General features: G+C 43.2%; 1 protein-coding gene across 1 annotated transcript; it reads left to right on the forward strand.

Moving 5' to 3' along the window:
- The first annotated feature begins 1281 nt into the window (after positions 1-1281).
- LOC138661841 (HHIP-like protein 1) lies at positions 1282-20313 on the forward strand. Its single transcript, XM_069746782.1, has 9 exons — positions 1282-1961; positions 5708-6354; positions 8233-8376; positions 8698-9026; positions 10328-10454; positions 11668-11813; positions 17799-17880; positions 18576-18658; positions 18795-20313. The coding sequence occupies exons 1-9, from the start codon at positions 1698-1700 to the stop codon at positions 19688-19690; spliced, it is 2718 nt and encodes a 905-aa protein (XP_069602883.1). The 5' UTR covers positions 1282-1697; the 3' UTR covers positions 19691-20313.
- The last annotated feature ends 864 nt before the right edge of the window (positions 20314-21177 follow it).

The raw sequence follows: 21177 nt of genomic DNA on the forward strand, positions 1-21177 counted from the left end.
ATGACAGGATGGGGACGCAGGATGGAGCAGTACATGACAGGATGGGGACGCAGGATGGAGCAGCACATATCAGGATGGAGACCATATACCAATATAAATGCTCACCACCCGGGCGTAGAACGGGTTCAATAGTGAGTTGTAATATAACAAAATAGGTAAAAAGCAAACGGAGGGGGTGAATGCTTTCACCAGCCACATTATGTTGCAAGATGTGTAATTACCGTATTCTGCGAGCTCCACTGGTTAATTAATAGTGGTAGATGTCACTTTGTGGCACAAGGGCTGTACATATTCATGCATTTTGCATGTTTTACTCCAGCATCCTTTTGATTAACATCGGTATATAAATGACTATGTAAGTATATGTAAGTATATGTCTTCCCTGACACCTGAAATTCTACGGGCAATTGTTCAATTTCTTTTCAAATTTAAAGTTTTATTGTTTGTTTGTTTTTTAAACCTGCAGAAATAGAGAAATAGTAACACAAGCAATAATCTGTGGAAACAGGAGACTCGAAAAAGCAATATCTTCCATGGAAGAACCGTAGAGAGAAAAATAACAATTAGCCTTGAGTGTAAGGGTACCGTCACACAGTGGCATTTTGATCGCTACGACGGCACGATCCGTGACGTTCCAGCAATATACTTACGATCTCGCTGTGTCTGACACGCTCCTGCGATCAGGGACCCCGCTGAGAATCGTACGTCGTAGCAGATCGTTTTAAACTTTCTTTCGTCGTCTAGTGTCCCGCTGTGGCGGCATGATCGCATGGTGTAACAAAGGTGTGCACGATATTGTATACAATGTGCGCATAGTAACCAACAGCTTCTACATCGCACATACGTCATGAAATTATCGCTCCAGCGTCGTACATTGCAAAGTGTGACCGCAGTCTACGACGCTGGAGCGATATTGGAGCGATGCTGGAGTGTCACGGATCGTGCCGTCGTAGCGACCAGAGTGCCACTGTGAGACGGTACCTTAAGACAAAACTCTGATTAGGGAGAAAGAAAGATCAGAGAGGACCCAGCCTCAGACAAGGAGCATTTCTTGTGAAACGTGCATAATTCGTCCCATGTCTTTCCTTTTCCATGTCATTTTGGTTAATGAGGTGACTTGCTCTGCAAGATACTATAATGTAGGGATTTCTAGGGCAGCGCTTTTCCCACAAGACCCCGGTCTGTGATGAGATGTAAGTTTTGAAGGTGATGAGAGACAATTGGGGCTGGATTAAAGAGTAGGAGAAGGAGGGGACTGGATCATATTCTGCAGCCCCATGTACAGATGAGGAGGACGAGAGAAGGGGCTTACAAAATAGTCAGTGCAGGAGAGAAATAGGTGTGGGAGAGGCAGACAGGAATGAGAGAGTCATATAGCAGACACATCCTCTTGTAGAAAAAATGGGAGAATTGAGGAGAAAACTGCTCTGAGCGAGAAGACTCGTTTGAATGGGGGTGACAGATTTGTAGATTTGCAGAGACAAAGTGGCCTAGTCTCTTGTTAGGTTCTCTAACCACCAGAGTAGACAGGATGGAAGGAGCCTTTCCCACAGTTCTAGAAAAATCAAGGGGAAGAGAATGAGTAATTTGAGGGAGGAACAAAGAAAAGTGCAACTGAGTTCAAGATAAGTCCAAGGAGACGTATAGACATCTGGAGACAAAAACTGTGCTATTGCTAGATCGATCAGCTGGCATCCATGACCATCCATCCGGCTCATACCTTTTGGCTATTGCTGGTCACCACCACTTGGGTGGTGAGAGGTCATCCGCAGTGCTTGGATTATAAACCCCCATTTCAGCCCTCAAAACCCTTGGCTTTTTGTGCAGTCTACTCCTCCTTTGGATGCTGTGACTTCGATCAGGACAAAGCCATCGCTGACAGGTTCCGCTACATTACTGAATTCCTGGACCACAGCGGGATCAGCGTCTGCGGAGACTACATCCGGAATATCCTGTGCCAGGTACTGAAACCTTAACCCTTATCTCCAGCTGCAATGATCCCTTCAGCAAATATCAATGCCGTCTTTTTCTTATTCTTCTTCCCACTCCAAATATACACATACCCGTAGGTCATCCTCACACCTTTCTCCCGTCTAGCTATCCCTCTCTCACCCACTTGACTCATGTTCCTCTTACCTACCTTCACTTCATCTAATTTTTACCTTTTTTCCTATACCAAGAATACCCTCTTAAACCCAGATATTGATATCCCTCTCATGATTCCCTCCTAACTTTCCATGCCCAACTCTTTATTCTCATGTATGTTTTTTTCCACTCATTTATGTTTTTAGACCTAGGTCTTCTATGGTTGGTTTTATGTCACATGCTTCTCTCTTTCAGTGTCATCTTGTGCTTTGGAACTCCTCAGTCTTCTCTCTTGCACACCGCCTTTCTCCACGTTCCGCCTTCTTTCTCACTCCTCTTTCCATTGTCTCTTTACTCCTCATCTTCTATTTCACCCCTTTCGATATTCTCTAGTCAAACTTCATATCCCTTGTGTGAGTCATGTACTGCTTGTTTCAAGACTCTTGTCCCATGAATGTAATCTTCATTCATCTGAAGACCTCCTTCTCCATTATCCTACTCACCGGTGTCTCTCGAATTCTTCAATATCATCTATCTTCTCTCGAACCAACCAAAGCCAATGGTTTTATTACCATATAGACATACATTTACCATGCAGATTTTGATTAGCCTCTTAAAATAAAGCAAGTTTTTTAAGTAATGGGGTAATGGTCAAACATTGGGAAAAGCTTAGATTTATGAAGAAATAGTAGATATTTCAGAGATGACCCAGTACATGTTGAGTGTCTTGTTACAAATAGAGTTAAATATGTTCGGAAAAGATCGGGGAATCTGAATTTGCCATATTGGTACCCTATCCGTGTTGCATTTATGTTTGATGATCGGTTCCAATCATATGCCCTCATTTGTACTCCCACTGACTCCAATGGCATCCGGCGAATATTGCTAAAACAATATTCGCTGGTGATCGTAACCCGAACTGAATATTGAAAAATTCTCTCAACTCTAGTTACAACCCATCCATTCCCTTGAGGACTCGTAAACCTTCATTCTCCCTCATTGCTTTTTCCTTAGACGTTCACCATCCTCCTCTTCCAGCTTCTTCACCCTCTCTCCCTCCTCCTCTGCTTCCTCGAAAAGTAACCCCTTCCCTGTTTCCTTTCCCACATCTGAGAGCAAGTGGCTCCATCCTGCCTCCCCTTGGTCCTGTCCCTCTTCCCTCTCCATTCTGTCCCAGTCTCTGCACTTTTCTACACGTCTCACCGTTGCTTTTTCACTCTTGACGTTGGTTTGAAGACTGTGGGACCTTTGTAAGGCCATGCATATCATGCCCCTTGTCATGCGGTCATTTGTTGATGGTCTTATTCAGACACTGGGGATAATTAATGAGATTCCCCAAATTTCCACTCTGTTTTCCTGCAGCTCGAAGGCAGGCAGTGCAGAACGTAAGGTTAATATTACAGCTGGCGCCCGGACAGGGAATATTCTGCATGTATGAGAGGAAGCAGTACAAGGCTCCATTGTGGTCTTCACGGAAACCCCTTGTGAGAGGATGAGAGGAAAGCTATGTCTGGAGGCCAAATATACATGTACGCAGGGGCCAAGGACTAGAGAAAGGGGCTGATGGCACACAGAGGGGGATCCCTGCAGGCAATGTCACCAGTAACAAGTGTTTTTTTCCCCTGTGTTTCCTTTTGAAGGCAGGTCCCCGAATCGCTTTCATCTGCTCCATGTTTGCCTGCACCTCCAGGAAACACTTGAGACTGCTTAATCCCTGCACTTGCAGAAAAATAAATATAGGATTAACCTACACCTGTAATATTAAATATTCACATATGCAAATTAGCTCTTCTCCAAGAGGAAGTACAACTGCTCTCTAGTGCCACCTATTGGATGTACTAACTTATAAGTCAATGTCTCACCCTTTAATGAGGCTTACCACATGACTTGGGCTATTTAGCCAAACTCTTCACATCCACAATATCACCAATGGATGGTACTAAAGAACCCGCTTTTATCCTCCCGAGGGAGATCTAATTTCCATGCCCTTTTCCAAGGAATGACTGGTCTAAAAGTCTTCCTAAATCATCTTGGTGGTCTCCACCAGAAGTAAAAGTCCTTCACCTCCTCCACCATCATAGATTCACGCCCAGCATCAGTATTACATGGGCCCTTGAGAGCCCTTCTTCACTTTTTATCTTCTCTTCTTCTAAGTTTTTTTTTATTTTTTAGTTGATACACTTGCAGCAGAGCTTTTTTTTTGTTATTTCTGTATGAGCTGTTGTTTTTATTATTACAATTTTAGGGATTGTATGACATTCCAATCGAATTTTATTCCACTTTTTGAGAAGGTAAAGCGACTATAAAACAGAAATCTTGCAATTTTGATTTTAGCTTTTGATTTGGGGTATAACTTATGGGATAAATGTTATGACATTGTAATAATTTATACAGTTATGAATGGGAAAACAGGGGTGACATTATATATATATATATATATATATATAATTTTTTATTAATTTCAAATATTTTTCAAATATTTATTTTATTAGTCCCCAAAGGGGACTTGAAGCTATAATCTGTACTGCTATGCTGTAATATTGAAGTGCATTGTGAAATTACTACTGGTTTTCATAACTGTACAAACATAGCAGGCTTGGGGGGGTCTTCATAAGACCCCCGACTGTCATGGCAATACCATTTGCAACTTGTAATTGCATTATTGTTGTGTCAATGTATCAAATAGTACACCCCTTATTTCCAACTTCTCAAATGCCACAATTGAAATTGGCAGCAGCATCTAAGAGGTTAGCCTGCTACAAGCGGAGCTGGCGCCATTCACAGCATTTTGGTTCTGCCTGTGTAATACTAATGGCACCCGCACGATTGCCCGAGCTTGCTCCATTCGTGCAGTGGGCACATCCACCGTACGGGTATGGCAGATGTCATTAAAGGAAATCTGGGATGAACCCATGTTGGTTTCATGTTTCTCATGGTTTTAATGGGGCTTTGTTCTACAACCAGAGTTAAAGGGAATAGGTCACCTACAAACTGCAAATTCAGCTACTTAGCGCCTATAAGGGTCATACCAGCAACATACAAATTAGAGCTGTAGTTGAATAAGATTTTATATGGTCTAAGTCACCTATATAAATGTTTAAGGAGAATTGAAATGTTTATATGGAATCTGTCACTTGTTTTTTCCACCTATTCTGAGTGCCGAGACCCTGATTCCAGCGATGTGTCACTTACTGCCTTTAGAGAACTGGTAGATCCGCATCAGATAAAACTGTGAATTTATCACAATTGCAACAAGCAGCCCGGTAAGTGACACATCGCTGGAATCAAGGTCTCTGCATCTACATTATGCTGCTGTCAGATGGGGCAGCAAAAATTTGATGACAGGTTCCCTTTAAGCCGCTGAATTTGCAGCTTGTGGGGGGAAGGTGACAGACTCCCCTTAACGATCAATGGAGATGGGAAATGTCAAAAAGGACAGTTAGGATAAGAATAGAAAACTGCGACCACCCGCCATGAGTTTTTTCTAATAGAGAAACGGGTATGGCTAATGCCCAAACGAACACATCCCCTTTATACGCAATTTGTGGATATTACTGTCGATTTTTATTCTTGGTACTTGTACAATCTCCATTCTAAGATGTTTTCTCCTTTGCTTTATCAGGAATGTTCACCCTATGCCGCCCACTTATATGATGCAGAAGATGCCAACACTCCTCTCCGCGACCTCCCCGGTCTGTGCGGTAACTACTGTACGGAGTTCTGGTACCGGTGCCGCTCTACACTCAGCCTGATCGTTGAGGGCCAGGACCTGTCAGATATAGAAAGCGATGTCGGTAAATTCTGTCGTCTTCTCACAATAGATGATGTAAATTACTGTTACCCCAATGTCTTGACCGATGCAGAACTAAACACCGGGCTCGGCAACATGAAGGAGGATGAAGAGGGATGCCTCCAGCTGTGCTTACAGGAAATAGCCAACGGACTACGCAACCCGGTCGCCATGGTGCACGCCAATGATGGCAGCCATCGCTTCTTCATAGCGGAGCAAATGGGCTACGTATGGGTCTATCTCCCAAATGGGTCAAGAGTGGACAAGCCCTTCCTTAATGTCTCCAAAGCCGTACTCACCTCCCCCTGGGCAGGGGATGAAAGGGGTTTTCTGGGTATTGCCATACATCCTAATTTTCGACATAATGGAAAATTTTATGTTTATTACTCCATTTATGCAAAGAAGGACGAGAAGATACGAATTTCTGAGTTCCACTTATCTACTGAAGACGTGAACATGGCGGATCACAAATCTGAACGGTATCAGTGGTGGGAAAGGGTGGGAGAAGCGTGCGTGCATAGTGGTTCCTGTAAATGGGGGTAATCGGACACAATACATGAATACTGACTAGTAAAAATAGACTTGGACAAAAACATTGTCAGGACCCTGGTCCAGCGGCCATGATTGCAGTCTGTGGCCACAGGAACCTCCTCCTATCTGCTGACATCTCTGATGACATCATTGCGGTGTAACACATGGATGACATCACACCAGACCTGCTAATCAGTAGAGGTGCTGGAGATGTCAGAAAACAGGAGGAAATTTGCAAGCCCTGCTCTGGCAACCACGGACTACCAACGTGGCCATTGCAGCAGGGACCTGCAAATCTTTTTGCTCCACTCTGCTTATAGAGGGTGTATGAAATTGGCTGTTGTTTTTTTTTTTCCTTCCAAAAACAGCGCCTCTCATGTTCACAGGCCATGTCTGGTATTGCAGTTCATGTGAATGGGGCTCAATTGCAATACTAGTCAAAGCCAATGGACAATCGTGTTTTTCCTAACATTATGCAAACACTAATGGATGATTATCCGTCAGCATAAGGCACCTAAATAAATCAGTAAATCTAGATTTATGAATGCAGAGGTCGCATGGATTACTAGAGATTAGTGCTGTCCATTCTTGCTCCCTGTCTTTTCGATATTACCATATACACAAGGAATTTGGCTTCATCATCAGGCATGAGAATGACCACGGCTGTGCGATGTCACCAGCCCTTTAGCAGCTGGGTCAGACATCGTACCCCGTGTTTATTTCATCTGGTATTTGAGAATTGCAGAGTGCGGCCTGATTTGTTTCTAAGGGTAATCCGAGAGGAGGGATGTGACGGAGCTGTTTCCATCTTAATTGTCTGGCTAGATGTAATATATACTTTGTGGTGAGGAGTCTGGATATACTGGGCAGGAAGGGAGGATTTGGGGACAGCTCAGAGAGCACGTACTCAGAATAGACCGCCGAAAAGGAAGCTACGCATATAACGAGAGGCGGAGACATTACAGATGGATATTTCTCACTCGTGCTGTCCCTTTATTGTGGGCTGGCTGTTGCAATAATTTACCAGATTTTTTTAAATCTGTTAACATAAGTCTACGCAATTTCAAAGGTTTTTTTTTCTAAGGGTGGCAGACCCCATTACTATAATTTTTCTCCCAACCTTGTATCTTTCATCAGAGCCACCATACAAATGGTCTGGCCCTCAAATGTCCAGCTAACTCCATCTTCTATACATAAAATAACAAAATAATCTGGTCATCAATCAGCTTTTCAAGCTGTTAACATATATTCAAGCGATAGGTTGGAGGTCACAGAATAGTAATTGGGGTATACAGTGTCCTTTATAATGTGAAGTGAAGGGCACCATGGTGGGAACCCTGATTACCCCACAAAGGGTGGTTTTTTTAATCATAGTTGTAGACTGGTGGGTAGCAGCCATAGGGTAAGTTTCCATTTTAGAATTGCATAGTACCCTGATAACAGTACCATCTGTACTGTCTTCAGTGTGAAAAACAAGTGACCTTAAAAGACTGCACACATTAAAGGGATTTGTGCACATTGGGCAAACCCTTTCCATTATAATGGTTTCTATTAGAAGTGTCTTACCTCTACGACCCCCAGCAATCGGCTCTAAATTGTAAGAGAACCCACTGTTTCAATTAGTAAAATAGGTTCTAAGATGCAATCAACCAACGTTCCGCCAAGTCAAGATATCGTGTGTGTGTATATGGGTCTTGAACAAACATTCAGCCATCACTTATCACATGTATATAACCAATGTTATTCATAGACTGTGGCTCCTGAACTCAACACTATGCAAAACTTTTTTATATTGCCCTGGGTAACCAAATATGTCTTCTCTACAGAATTATCTTAGAGGTCACAGAGCCCGCATCCAACCACAATGGCGGCCAGATCCTGTTTGGACTTGATGGATATTTGTACATATTTACTGGGGATGGTGGACGAGCTGGGGACCCATTTGGAGAATTTGGGAATGCCCAAAATAAGTGAGCAAAATTGTGTGTTCTTGTTAATATTCAGTATGTAGCTAAAACCTAAGGGAGGTGACATACATAAACACAAGGGTGTTACTGTTCGGAAAAGTAAGGCTTCATTCGCACATTGAGGTCATGATGTCTTGGGGCTAAATGGCCACAAAAAGGGAACACAGTATAAATGTGAAATACAATGATTGGGGTCTTCTTTACCGATTTTGAATTAGTGCTTCTATTTCAAGATGTTTTGGGAAATAAAGATGTTTCCCAAGGCTATGAACAGCTATCCACACATTGTAGATTGTCTGTTCTTCTTTTTGTGTCTATGAACAGGTCTTCTTTATTGGGCAAAGTTCTGCGCGTTAACGTAACAGGAAATGACAGGGGACCACCATATCGCATACCAGTTGACAATCCCTTTCTGCGAGAACGTACAGCAAGACCTGAGGTCTTCGCCTACGGTGCTAGGAACATGTGGAGATGTTCAGTGGACAGGGGGGATCCAATCACCAAGAAGGGTCGTGGACGCATTATTTGCGGTGATGTGGGCCAGAACAAATTTGAAGAGGTGGATCTCATCCAGAAGGGAGGAAATTATGGCTGGAGAGCAAAGGAAGGGTTCTCTTGTTACGACAAGAAGTTATGCAACAATGCTTCACTAGGTAAGTAACTTTTAAATGGATGGTAACCTACCGCAGATACAATCCAAACCTGGGGCACTTAAGGTGCCTATGAAGGTACCTGAGGAAAGATGGTCAAACTTGGACAAATATCTAATGTTTATGGAGGTATCCCGACTCTCTATCAACAGATGTCATGGGAGAGACAAATTACTTATGTCTGATCTCACCATGTCCTATACTTTGTTCCTTCTGTTTCCTGTCCTGCTATTGTGGCCCTGATTTGGAACTTTGGTGAGACAATCCAAACCAGCATATGATTGAGCAGACAGAAATGCAGCTATTTTTTTACCCTCTACAATTATGCTCCTGGCCACTATAAGAGCCTTGTGTCCCCTTCAATCAACTTTTAAATATTTATGGAATTTTCCTCTTTACATGTATAATAAACTATTCCTTACTCGCCCTCCCTGGGTACGTCGTTGAGTCTCTGCCGCTGCTCCTCTTGTCTGTTATTGTCTGGGGCACTAATGTCACATGGACAGCACTGCTGCCAGTCAGTGATTTTATCGGCTCATGCCGTCAACTCGGGCTGAGCTCACGGATTGGCTGCAGCGCTGTTGATGTGATGTCAGAATTGCAGACAATAGCAGACACCAGGAGCAATGTTGAAAACCCAGTGGTGGACCTGGAGAGGGTGAGTAAAGCCCCTTTTTTTTTTACATGTGGCAAGGGGACTGTGGGTTTCCAAAACCGGAAACCCTTTAAATCCTGTCTCTAGTTGGCCTCACTCAGAATTGTTTCCTAATATATATTCTTCATCGTTATAAAAACAATGAGGCTCATATGCAAAGCATATGTAGATGAGTGGGTCCTCGTACATGATTTCCTTTTTCGGATGCAGTTTTCCTTTACATCGAGCACAAGAACCGAATATCAGGATATCGCAATTGGTTCTGGCTTTGAAGTGTATTGAATGATTGAAGGTATGCCCAGTACAGTGAGCTGATATCTTCCAGACATCCAGACATGAACGCGATTCAGTGCCTAGAGTATGGATCCAACAAAAGTCATCTGTCATACAGAGTCCTGAAAAATGGCTTCCTAAATCTGGGGGAGATTACACAACCAATCCACCAGTATCGTATTGAACAGGACGTCCAGGAACAAGGAGCCACATCACCGAGAGTCATCACATCTGCCTGACGCATGAGAAATCCGGTCTTGCAATTCATAAACGAGAAAGCACAGAGTCTGATCTGTCCTTATATATACATTAGCACGTGCTCTTTTTTTTAATATTTTTCAATTTTTCTTATTCTCTGTTTATTTCCCCATTTCAGATGATATCCTACCAATATTCGCCTATCCCCACTCTCTTGGAAAGTCTGTTACTGGTGGCTACGTCTATCGCGGATGTCAGATGCCCAATCTTTTAGGACGTTATATTTTTGGAGATTTCATGAGTGGGTGAGAAAAACTATTAGGACATTGTGTAATGCTATCCCAGATATCATGGCCCCCATGTTGTCATAGAAAGACACTTCTCCTCATAAGGGGGCTGTAGCAACACGCACAACCTGAAATATCTAAGGCATGGAAGGATATTGCTCCTCGCAATGTCAGTGAGCCACATATTATCAACGGGGGAAACCCTTGCTGACCCCTAGGAGGACACTGTTACACAATGAAGATTACCTTAAAGAGTAACTAATCTTTTTTTTTACTTATCAGTCTTTGCAAAGTTCTAAATCTTTGCAATGTTCTCTACACTTTACCTTTCCTCCTAAGATCTATGCTAAAAGAGCTGTTTTACCTGCCTTGTTCATGCACTTATTGTAGCTGATTTGAATGGCAGGTCTAGCAAATATCCATAGCCGTATTTAAGCTCATCTGCTCCCCTCCCCCCATGCACAGACACTGGCTACAAGCACGCTCCCTGTCAGCGCATTGGGGAAAGGAGCTGAGAAGGAAATTTTCTAGAAGTACAGTCCAAAACAGCTACTCTAAGTGCATGAGCAAGGCAGTTAAAACAGCTCTTTCAGCATAGGGTTTGGAAGAAAAGGGAGCAAGATTGGATAATAGAGTAAATTACAAATGTTCATAACTTTGCTAAGACTGAATAATAATTACATTTTTTAAAACGTTACTCCTGAAATTCTATATCCACCATCATTATCAATTTTATTGCATTTAAATGAATCAGATTTGTAAACAGTCTCCTTTAGCTTTGGGTCTGCAGCTCCTATCCACTTTAACAGGTTTATAATAAACCCGGACACCTCACCCTTTCATATGTCCCTGTAGATTTTAGCAAACAGTATTGGACAAATTCATGGTAATATAACTGCAGAACCTGACTACACAAATTGTAGTCTGTTACCATGGATACACATAGTATAGTATACATATAGGAGATTATTAAATAAACCCATTTGGAAAATTTTATTTGTTTTCTATTATAGACGCATTGGAACAAAACAAAAAATGGTTGTGGAGATGGATAAATTCCGGCAAACTTTAACATTTACACTGTAAAATGTGCATCACGATTGTTTTCAGGACCCTGCCACATATTCATGTGTGGATGCCCCAGTAATCCATATATCAGCTTCATTATGGTGGAGTTGCCTTCGCCATATTTTCCATTATCAATACAATATATTTCATTACTTTGTTCCAGACGTCTAATGTCTCTTAAAGAAGACAAGGATGGCAGACAGTGGCACTACACAGAAATCTGTATGGGAGCCGGACAGACCTGCAACTTCCCAAAACTCATAAATGCCTACTACCCTTATATTATATCATTCGGAGAGGACGAGGCAGGTAACACATTATATAGGTTCATACATATGGTATATAAGATGGCGTAGGGAATATAGGGAGTGATAAAAGCTGGGGTTGGGGTGGGCAGAGGTAGCTGTGGCACCAACACAGTGATGTCTGAGGGGTTCAGGGATTCTTATGTCACAACACAGTACACAAATCGCATAAATGGCACACGGTAGCCGTATCACAGATTGTGTATGGACAAGTAGGGGCTTTTCATTGTGTAAAAAGTAGAACGTAATCTGTAGAGTTCAAAGGGAATATATCATCAGAAAATGTATTGTGTTAGCTTCCATATCACTATCATTATAAAGACAAAAACTGAAATTTTGCACTGTACTGGAGTCTCATACCTCCTAATCTTTTCATAAGACTTTTCAGTAGTCTCATTATCATGACAGACAGCATTACAATGAAAGGTAATATCTTTATATACTGTAGCTAAAACAGGATCCACCATTCACAATAGGTGATATCACAGCTCACCTCCTCCTCCTGTACAATGACTGATAATGCCTCTATATACAGTAGATATCACAGGATCCACCATTCACAATAGGTGATGTCACAGCTCACCTCCTCCTCCTGTATAATGACTGATAACACCTCTATATACAGTAGATAACACAGGATCCACCATTCACAATAGGTGATATCACAGCACACCTCCTCCTCCTGTACAATGACTACTAACTCCTCTATATACAGTAGATAAGACAGGATCCACCATTCACAATAGGTGATGTCACAGCTCACCTCCTCCTCCTGTACAATGACTGATAACACCTCTATATACAGTAGATAACACAGGATCCACCATTCACAATAGGTGATGTCACAGCTCACTTCCTCCTCCCGCTGTACAATGACTGATAACACCTCTATATACAGTAGATAACACAGGATCGACCATTCACAATAGGGGATGTCACAGCTCACCTCCTCCTCCTGTACAATGACTGATAATACCCCTATATACAGTAGATAACACCGGATCCACCATTCACAATAGGTGATGTCACAGCTCACCTCCACCTCCTCCTGTACAATGACTGATAATACCTCTATATACAGTAGATAACACAGGATCCACCATTCACAATAGGTGATGTCACAGCTCACCTACTCCTCCTTTACAATGAAAAGTAACAATATATTGGAAATAATATATATAGGTTTTTAAAAAAAAAAACATTTAATATAAAACCCTTTTTGAAACAATAAGTAATTTTCTGATGACATATTTCCCTGAGGCATAAAGGCTTAGGCTATATTCACACTTAGCGGTTTTTACCGCGGAACCGCCGCGATTTTGATGCTGCGGGTCCGCAGCAGTTTCCATAGCGTTTACAGTAACATGTAAACCCTATGGAAACCGCAAACTGCTGTGCACATGCTGCGGGAAAAACCGCGCGGGAACGCAGCGGTTTACAACCCGCAGCATGTCACTTCTTTGTGCAGAATCGCTGCGATTCTGCACCCATAGGAATACATTGAACCGCTTACTTCCCGCATGGGGCTGTGCCCACGTTGCGGGAAGTAAGCGGATAATGTGCGGGTGGTACCCGGGGTGGAGGAGAGGAGACTCTCCTCCAGGCCTTGGGAACCATATTTGGGGTTAAAAAATAAAAAATCTGGTTATACTCACCCTCTGATGTCCGGAGCTCCTGGGCGCTGCACGCGGCCGTCCGGTCAGAGTTGCTGTGCGACCAGGACCTGCGGTGACGTCGCGGTCACATGACCGTGACGTCACGAAGGGTCCTTCTCCCACAGCATCTTTGGAACCGGACCGCCGGGTGCAGCGCCCAGGAGATCCGGACATCAGAGGGTGAGTATAACCAATTTTTATTATTTTTAACATTACTATTGATGCTGCATATTGCTGCATATGCAGCATCAATAGTATAGGCGGAAACCCGCAGCGGAAAACGCGGAACAAACCGCGATAAATCTGCAGGGAGAACCGCAGTTGTTTTGCCCTGCAGATTTATCAAATCCGCTGCGGGAGAACCCGCAGGGACCCGACGCAAGGTGTGCACATAGCCTTAGGGTATGTGCACACGATGCAGATTTAGTGCAGAACTGCAGCAGATTTTTCTGCAGCAGAAACGCTGCAGAACTGCACTGTGATCACAGTACAATGTAAATCAATGTGAAAAAAAAAAAGCTGTGCACATGGTGCAGAAAAATCTGCGCAGAAACGCTGCAGATTTCAAAGAAGTGCATGTCACTTCTTTTGTGCAGTTCTGCAGCGTTTCTGCACCCCTCCATAATAGAAATCTGCAGGTGCGTTTTTGATGCGTTTTTTTGTGCAGATTTGTGCTAAAAAACGTATAAAAAACGCACAAAAAAACGCACCTGCAGATTCTGCCAGGAGATGCAGATTTAGTGCAGAACTGCAGTAGATTTTTCTGCACCAAATCTGCATCGTGTGCACACAGCCTTACAGTGGGGCAAAAAAGTATTTAGTCAGTCAGCAATAGTGCAAGTTCCACCACTTAAAAAGATGAGAGGCGTCTGTAATTTACATCATAGGTAGACCTCAACTATGGGAGACAAACTGAGAAAAAAAAATCCAGAAAATCACATTGTCTGTTTTTTTAACATTTTATTTGCATATTATGGTGGAAAATAAGTACGAGGGGCGATCCAAAAGTAATGATAATCAATACTAAACACAATGAATATAGTCAAAAAATTTTTTTATTTTTTTACATAGTCTCCTATCAAGTCTATACATTTAGTCCATCTCTTTTCTAAACTTAGAATTCCCTTAGAAAAAAATTCTTGATCTTGACCCTCAAAAAAATCCCCAACAGCGGTTATCACGTCGCTATTGTCATCAAATCTCTTGCCCCGGAGGTGTTCCTTGAGTCGAGGAAAGAGAAAGAAGTCACTGGGGGCTAGATCTGGCCAATAGGGGGGGGGGTGTTCCACCAGTTCAAAGCCCGCTTCTTGAATGGTAGCCATGGCAACTGCAGCTTTGTGAGCCGGCGCGTTATCTTGGTGAAACAGCACTCCAGCCCGCAGTTTGCCGCGCCTTTTCTCCTTGATAGCCTCCCACAATCTTCTTATTTGTTCTGCGTAGTAGGAGCCCGTAATAGTGGCTCCCTTCTCCAAATAGTCCACCATAATAATTCCTTCATCGTCCCAAAAAACGGACGCCATAACCTTCCCTGCTGAGCTTGACACTTTGAATTTCTTCGGCGTTGGTTCGTCGGCTCGTTTCCACGTCATCGATTGTTGTTTAGTTTCGGGATCAAAGTGGTGGAACCAGGTCTTGTCCATGGTCAAAAAACGTGACAAAAAATTTTCCTTGTCTGCTTGGAACTTTTCGAGATTTGCTATTGAAATGTCAACTCGTTTCTTCTTTTGCTCGCCGGTTAACATTTTTGGCACCCAACGCGCGGAGACCTTTCTCATATGCAATTCTTTTGCAAGGATTCTTTGAATACTGCCATATGAGATCCCTGGGACCTCAGCTACATGCCTGATAGTCACTCTTCGATCTGCCAATACAACTTCTTCAACTTTTTTCACGTTTTCTTCATTGAGGGACGTGGATGGGCGTCCTTGACGATGTTCATCTTCCGTCGATGTTCTTCCCAGCTTAAATTCCTTGGCCCAGCGTGCAACTGTGGAATATGGAGGAGAAGAGTCCCCCAATGTTTCCACCAAGTCGCTGTGTATGTCTTTGGTAGACATTTTTTTCAAGCAGAGGTATTTGATGACAGCTCTGAGCTCGTTTTTTTCCATTTTGATGTTCACTCCTCGGCAGTTCATATTCAAATGAATGTAGCTCCCGGGAATCGTGGTCTATTTAAGTGATTTTTTTTTTCCTGGACTAGTGGGTACCTAAGAGAGAAGAAAACATTTTATTTTAATTTCTGTGTGCAATAGAAATAACCGATTATCATTACTTTTGGATCGCCCCTCGTATTTGGTCAGAAACAAAATTTCATCTCAATACTTTGTAAGGCTACGTTCACACTAGCGTTCGGCTAGTGTGCGTCGCGCTAGCGTCGGGCGACGCAGCGGCGACGCACGCGTCATGCGCCCCTATGTTTAACATGGGGGACGCATGCGTTTTTGCTTGTTGCGTTTTCCGACACGTGCGTCTTTTTTGACGCTAGCGTCGGACCAAGAAAACGCAACGTTTTTGCGTGCGTTTGCACGCATTTTTCGGTGCGTTGTGCGTCGCGTCGCCGAGGCGCACAACGCTAGTGTGAACGTAGCCTAATATATCCTTTGTTGGCAATGACAGAGGTCAAACGTTTTCTGTAAGTCTTCACAAGGTTGCCACACACTGTTGTTGGTATGTTGGCCCATTCCTCCATGGAGATCTCCTCTAGAGCAGTGATGTTTTTGGCTTTTCGCTTGGCAACACGGACTTTCAACTCCCTCCAAAGGTTTTCTATAGGGTTGAGATCTGGAGACTGGCTAGGCCACTCCAGGACCTTGAAATGCTTCTTACGAAGCCACTCCTTCGTTGCCCTGGCGGTGTGCTTTGGATCATTGTCATGTTGAAAGACCCAGCCACGTTTCATCTTCAATGCCCTTGCTGATGGAAGGAGGTTTGCACTCAAAATCTCACGATACATGGCCCCATTCATTCTTTCATGTACCCGGATCAGTCGTCCTGGCCCCTTTGCAGAGAAACAGCCCCAAAGCATGATGTTTCCACCACCATGCTTTACAGTAGGTATGGTGTTTGATGGATGCAACTCAGTATTCTTTTTCCTCCAAACACGACAAGTTGTGTTTCTACCAAACAGTTCCAGTTTGGTTTCATCAGACCATAGGACATTCTCCCAAAACTCCTCTGGATCATCCAAATGCTCTCTAGCAAACTTCAGACGGGCCCGGACATGTACTGGCTTAAGCAGTGGGACACGTCTGGCACTGCAGGATCTGAGTCCATGGTGGCGTAGTGTGTTACTTATGGTAGGCCTTGTTACATTGGTCCCAGCTCTCTGCAGTTCATTCACTAGGTCCCCCCGCGTGGTTCTGGGATTTTTGCTCACCGTTCTTGTGATCATTCTGACCCCACGGGGTGGGATTTTGCGTGGAGCCCCAGATCGAGGGAGATTATCAGTGGTCTTGTATGTCTTCCATTTTCTAATTATTGCTCCCACTGTTGATTTCTTCACTCCAAGCTGGTTGGCTATTGCAGATTCAGTCTTCCCAGCCTGGTGCAGGGCTACAATTTTGTTTCTGGTGTCCTTTGACAGCTCTTTGGTCTTCACCATAGTGGAGTTTGGAGTCAGACTGTTTGAGGGTGTGCACAGGTGTCTTTTTATACTGATAACAAGTTTAAACAGGTGCCATTACTACAGGTAATGAGTGGAGGAAAGAGGAGACTCTTAAAGAAGAAGTTACAGGTCTGTGAGAGCCAGAAATCTTGATTGTTTCTGACCAAATACTTATTTTCCACCATAATATGCAAATAAAATGTTAAAAAAACAGACAATGTGATTTTCTGGATTTTTTTTCTCAGTTTGTCTCCCATAGTTGAGGTCTACCTATGATGTAAATTACAGACGCCTCTCATCTTTTTAAGTGGTGGAACTTGCACTATTGCTGACTGACTAAATACTTTTTTGCCCCACTGTATATATAAAGAGTGGTATTTCTATGCGGAGAGCTGGGGAGAAGTTATAGGAAGGTGTTGCAGTGCATAATGAAGTTCAGCATGAGCAGAAAATAAGGAGCAGTACATTAGGAAATAAGAGGGATACATTTGTAGGAAAGAGTCAGCGATGAGCTCTCCTGCAGCTCCTCCACAGGTGAAATAAAGCATTACAAGGTGACCGCTGAAATCAATAGGCCAACAATGCCCTGAGGATAAGACATGTAGACAAACAAGGGGGACACTATTTATAGCTGCTCTTTAGCTCATTCTTCGCTTTTATCTTATAGTCTGCGAACATGACAACAAATGTTAGAACAATGTTCAAGTTTTTTTTTCTTTTCTCTTTGAAGGGGAATTATACTTTTTGTCTACGGGAACGCCCAGTGCAGCGGTGGCAGCAGGAGCCATGTACAAAATAGTGGACCCATCAAAGTAATATTCTACTGATATCACTACTGGCTGATGGTGGACGAAGGGGTGGAAAAAAAGAGATCTCCGCAATGTTACCTATACTATTTCTTCATAGAGTGTCTGCACATTCAGTCCTGCTATTGGCCATTGATGTGCATCCATATGGTGGTACATGGAGCTGGTAGACTAAGGCCTCATGTACACTACTGTTGCATGGATGTAGATATCTAAGGTCCCACACTGTTCCTTCATAGTTCTCCAAATTTATATGAAGGCCCAATTTTCTCCTCTAAGTGTCTGTTCCCAAGAGTACACCACTGACAGATACCTCTGGTGGTGGCTTATTTCCATTGAAAACAAAAGGGTCAGGCATGTTGAAATTCAACATGCCCAACCAGTCTTATCCTCCAACATCTGCTATCGATGGAGTCAGGATGTCCACGTAGACCTCAGGTGGAGGAACAAGGAAGGGTGTTTCCAGCACGTCCAGTCGTCCATCCAGTTTAGACCTCAGATGGTTGATCTTCCATCAACATTTTTGGGTTGGGCCGCCATTCATCTAATATGTATGGCCATCACATAGGAATGATTACATAATATGCTCTGTACATGGCTTAAGCTTGACAGTCCTGAGAATTAGTTATTTGTTTTTCTCATGAGTAACCTGAATTTTGCAGATTTCTTCTTCTGAACAGTCTTCTCTCTTGTCTTCATAGACGAGCCCCTCCAGGCAAATGTGCGATTAGTCCTCGATCTGTTCCCGTAAAGGGAAAACTGTTGGATTTCTATCCAAAGCAAAGTGAGTATCGGTGTGAAGTAGTATATGGATATTCAGTATCGGCCAAAAAATATCCATAAAATGATGGAAAATGTGTGATAGGACCTTAGGGTGGCATCTAATGTAACGTTCCATGCCAACTATTTGTTCTCCACAGAACTCATTCTAAAATCCAAAATGATGACAACCGAATCTGCTCCAACCTCAATCTCAACCAGATTGCAAGAGACAACCAGATTCAGCACAACACTGGAACCTCATTATACTGCCATGTCTCCTGCCAGCACAACATACAGAAAAATGACAACCCCAGCATTTGTCACAGCTGCCCCTGTCCCAAGGCCAACAACGCCAAGAAAAGCAGTAACGTCAGTCCCAAAGATGGAGAAATGGGTCACTAAGGCTAAGAAAGGAGTGACTTCTCAGCCTAGAAGTCAATGGATTCCCACCAAAGGTTGGCAAAGCGAATTAAAAGATGTTTTCTCCACCACCAAAGGACGATCGTACACAACCTCCATGACCACCCGGGGAACGTCACACTCAAGATACGCTTTCAACTCCAAGACCACGTCACCAACTCTTACAAGAAGGACCGAAGCGGGAAGTAAAACTGTACGCAAGAAGGGCTCGGGAGTAAAGCGAATGAAGAAGAAAGTGTTAAAGAAGCAGAAAGTAAAGATCATAAAGAAAATCAAACATGGGACTGTCCGTCTGGTCAATGACGATAAGGAACCTGATAGAGGAAGGGTGGAGATCCACATCAATGGAGAGTGGGGGACAGTCTGCAACGACAGGTTCGATAGCAAAGCTGGCTCTGTTGTGTGCAGACAGTTGGGCTATCCCTATGTATTGAAGGTGGCCAGAAAAGCTGAATTCGGGGAGGGCAAGGGGCTGCGAATTCTACTCGATGAAGTAAAATGTCACGGGTGGGAGAAAACCCTTTTGGAGTGCCGAAGATCAAAAATTGGGGAACATGACTGTGCCCATGACGAGGATGTTGGGCTGGTGTGCGCCATGGAAGATAGACATTTCGATAAGGACATACCATCATAGACAATATCTTTTTTTTTGTGGGAGGGAAAAAAAAAAGTAATAATTTATGGGATATTTTTTCCCAAAATTTAAGATAATCCATTCTATATGAAGAGTTTCTTCCATAGTAAACTTCTTCCCAACCGAACACAATGGGGTAGGAGGTGAACACCTTCATGAACCGGAGTAATGACCTTGGATACGTCGTTAAAGTGGAAGCTGCGCTTCACACAGGGGGTTGTCGCGGTGATGCCACCTCGAAAAGGTGGTAAATGTCCTCAGCTGGGCTCAGGGCAACTCTACACCCAACACAACAATGGGGAGCGTACAGAATGTAATATATATACCCATTGGTAATGCAGCGGGTCTGCGGCTTTGTCTTTCTTGTTACATCTGCCGGACTGGTGCTTTGTTGTTTTTTGGCCGCTCATATGTCACACGGTGCAGACTCAGCGTAGAACTGTGTCACTAAGGAAACGTGCAAATGACTCTGCCATTTCCACAGTCTGTGGCTGGAGCGGCCGTCACGTGTCAGATGTGTGGTCTCCTCATGTCCTGGATTACACTCGGCATATGATTGCATCACAAAGGGACAAAAAGAACAAATTATCCTCTTAGTGTAATAAAATCAATAGTCAGCCGAACTATCGGAGCAGTAATTGTTTTATTTTACCCCCCCTCCTGAGGGGACGTGCCCCTATATAATCATATATGATTAGAGAGCCTTTAAAGGAATCCATCATCTGATTCCTGAGCCTGGTTGATGCAAGGTGTACTTTCCTCTGAAACCCTCTGGCATTTCAGAGAAAAAAATAGTTAGATCTTCTCAGCGCTGTTCTAGGTAATTGGTTATTCGAGAGACCTGTCAATCACCTTCAGCAGCGCTGGAAATAGCCGGCCAAATCTCTATTTTCCATATATAAATGTGTGATTTTTTTCTTCACCTAGTGTAAATGCCGCTGCTCTCCTGAATCTGGCAAAGTTTTTCTTTCGTTTTTGCTCCTCTCCGTTCTTGAGATATGGCCTCTTCTTCCCTGTATATAACGCTATTATTTTTTAAGCCAATGGGGCGTGGTCTTCAACTCCTCATGGGCGTATTCTTGAAGACCACGCCCATTCAGCTTAAAAAGAGTAGAAGAGGCCTTATCTCACGAACGGAAAGGCGCAGGAACAAAAGAAAAATGTCCCCGGATTCAGGAAAACAGCAGCATTGACACCAGATAAGAAAATTAAAATTATATTTATAGCACAAGTGACTAACCATGACTAAAGAGATTGTCCCATGACATTAAGCCCTTTTCAAATCCTTCCCAGATTCTTGTCAATCTGGTATTAACAAATGAATGACCATGTAAAAATGTGCGTGGAGTCTTAGCACTACATTTATAAAGTTTGTAGAGGTGTCGGCTGTAATTGAGACCAAATCTACAGGTTCATATGGCAAATAGATCTGCTTACAGTCGCCAAGTGCATGTGACTTTGTAATAAGGCGATTCTGGTCCACAAGT

This window comes from Ranitomeya imitator, chromosome 2 (assembly GCF_032444005.1).
Source record: "Ranitomeya imitator isolate aRanImi1 chromosome 2, aRanImi1.pri, whole genome shotgun sequence".
Classification (NCBI taxonomy): domain Eukaryota; kingdom Metazoa; phylum Chordata; class Amphibia; order Anura; family Dendrobatidae; genus Ranitomeya; species Ranitomeya imitator.

Bases quoted from the DNA above. Each gene is read 5' to 3' on its own strand.
- LOC138661841 (XM_069746782.1), top strand. From the start codon at position 1,698: ATGACCATCCATCCGGCTCATACCTTTTGGCTATTGCTGGTCACCACC. The intron at 6,355-8,232 runs GTATCAGTGGTG...TCTTCTCTACAG, and splicing joins GCGGATCACAAATCTGAACG to AATTATCTTAGAGGTCACAG. The intron at 11,814-17,798 runs GTAACACATTAT...TTCTCTTTGAAG, and splicing joins ATTCGGAGAGGACGAGGCAG to GGGAATTATACTTTTTGTCT.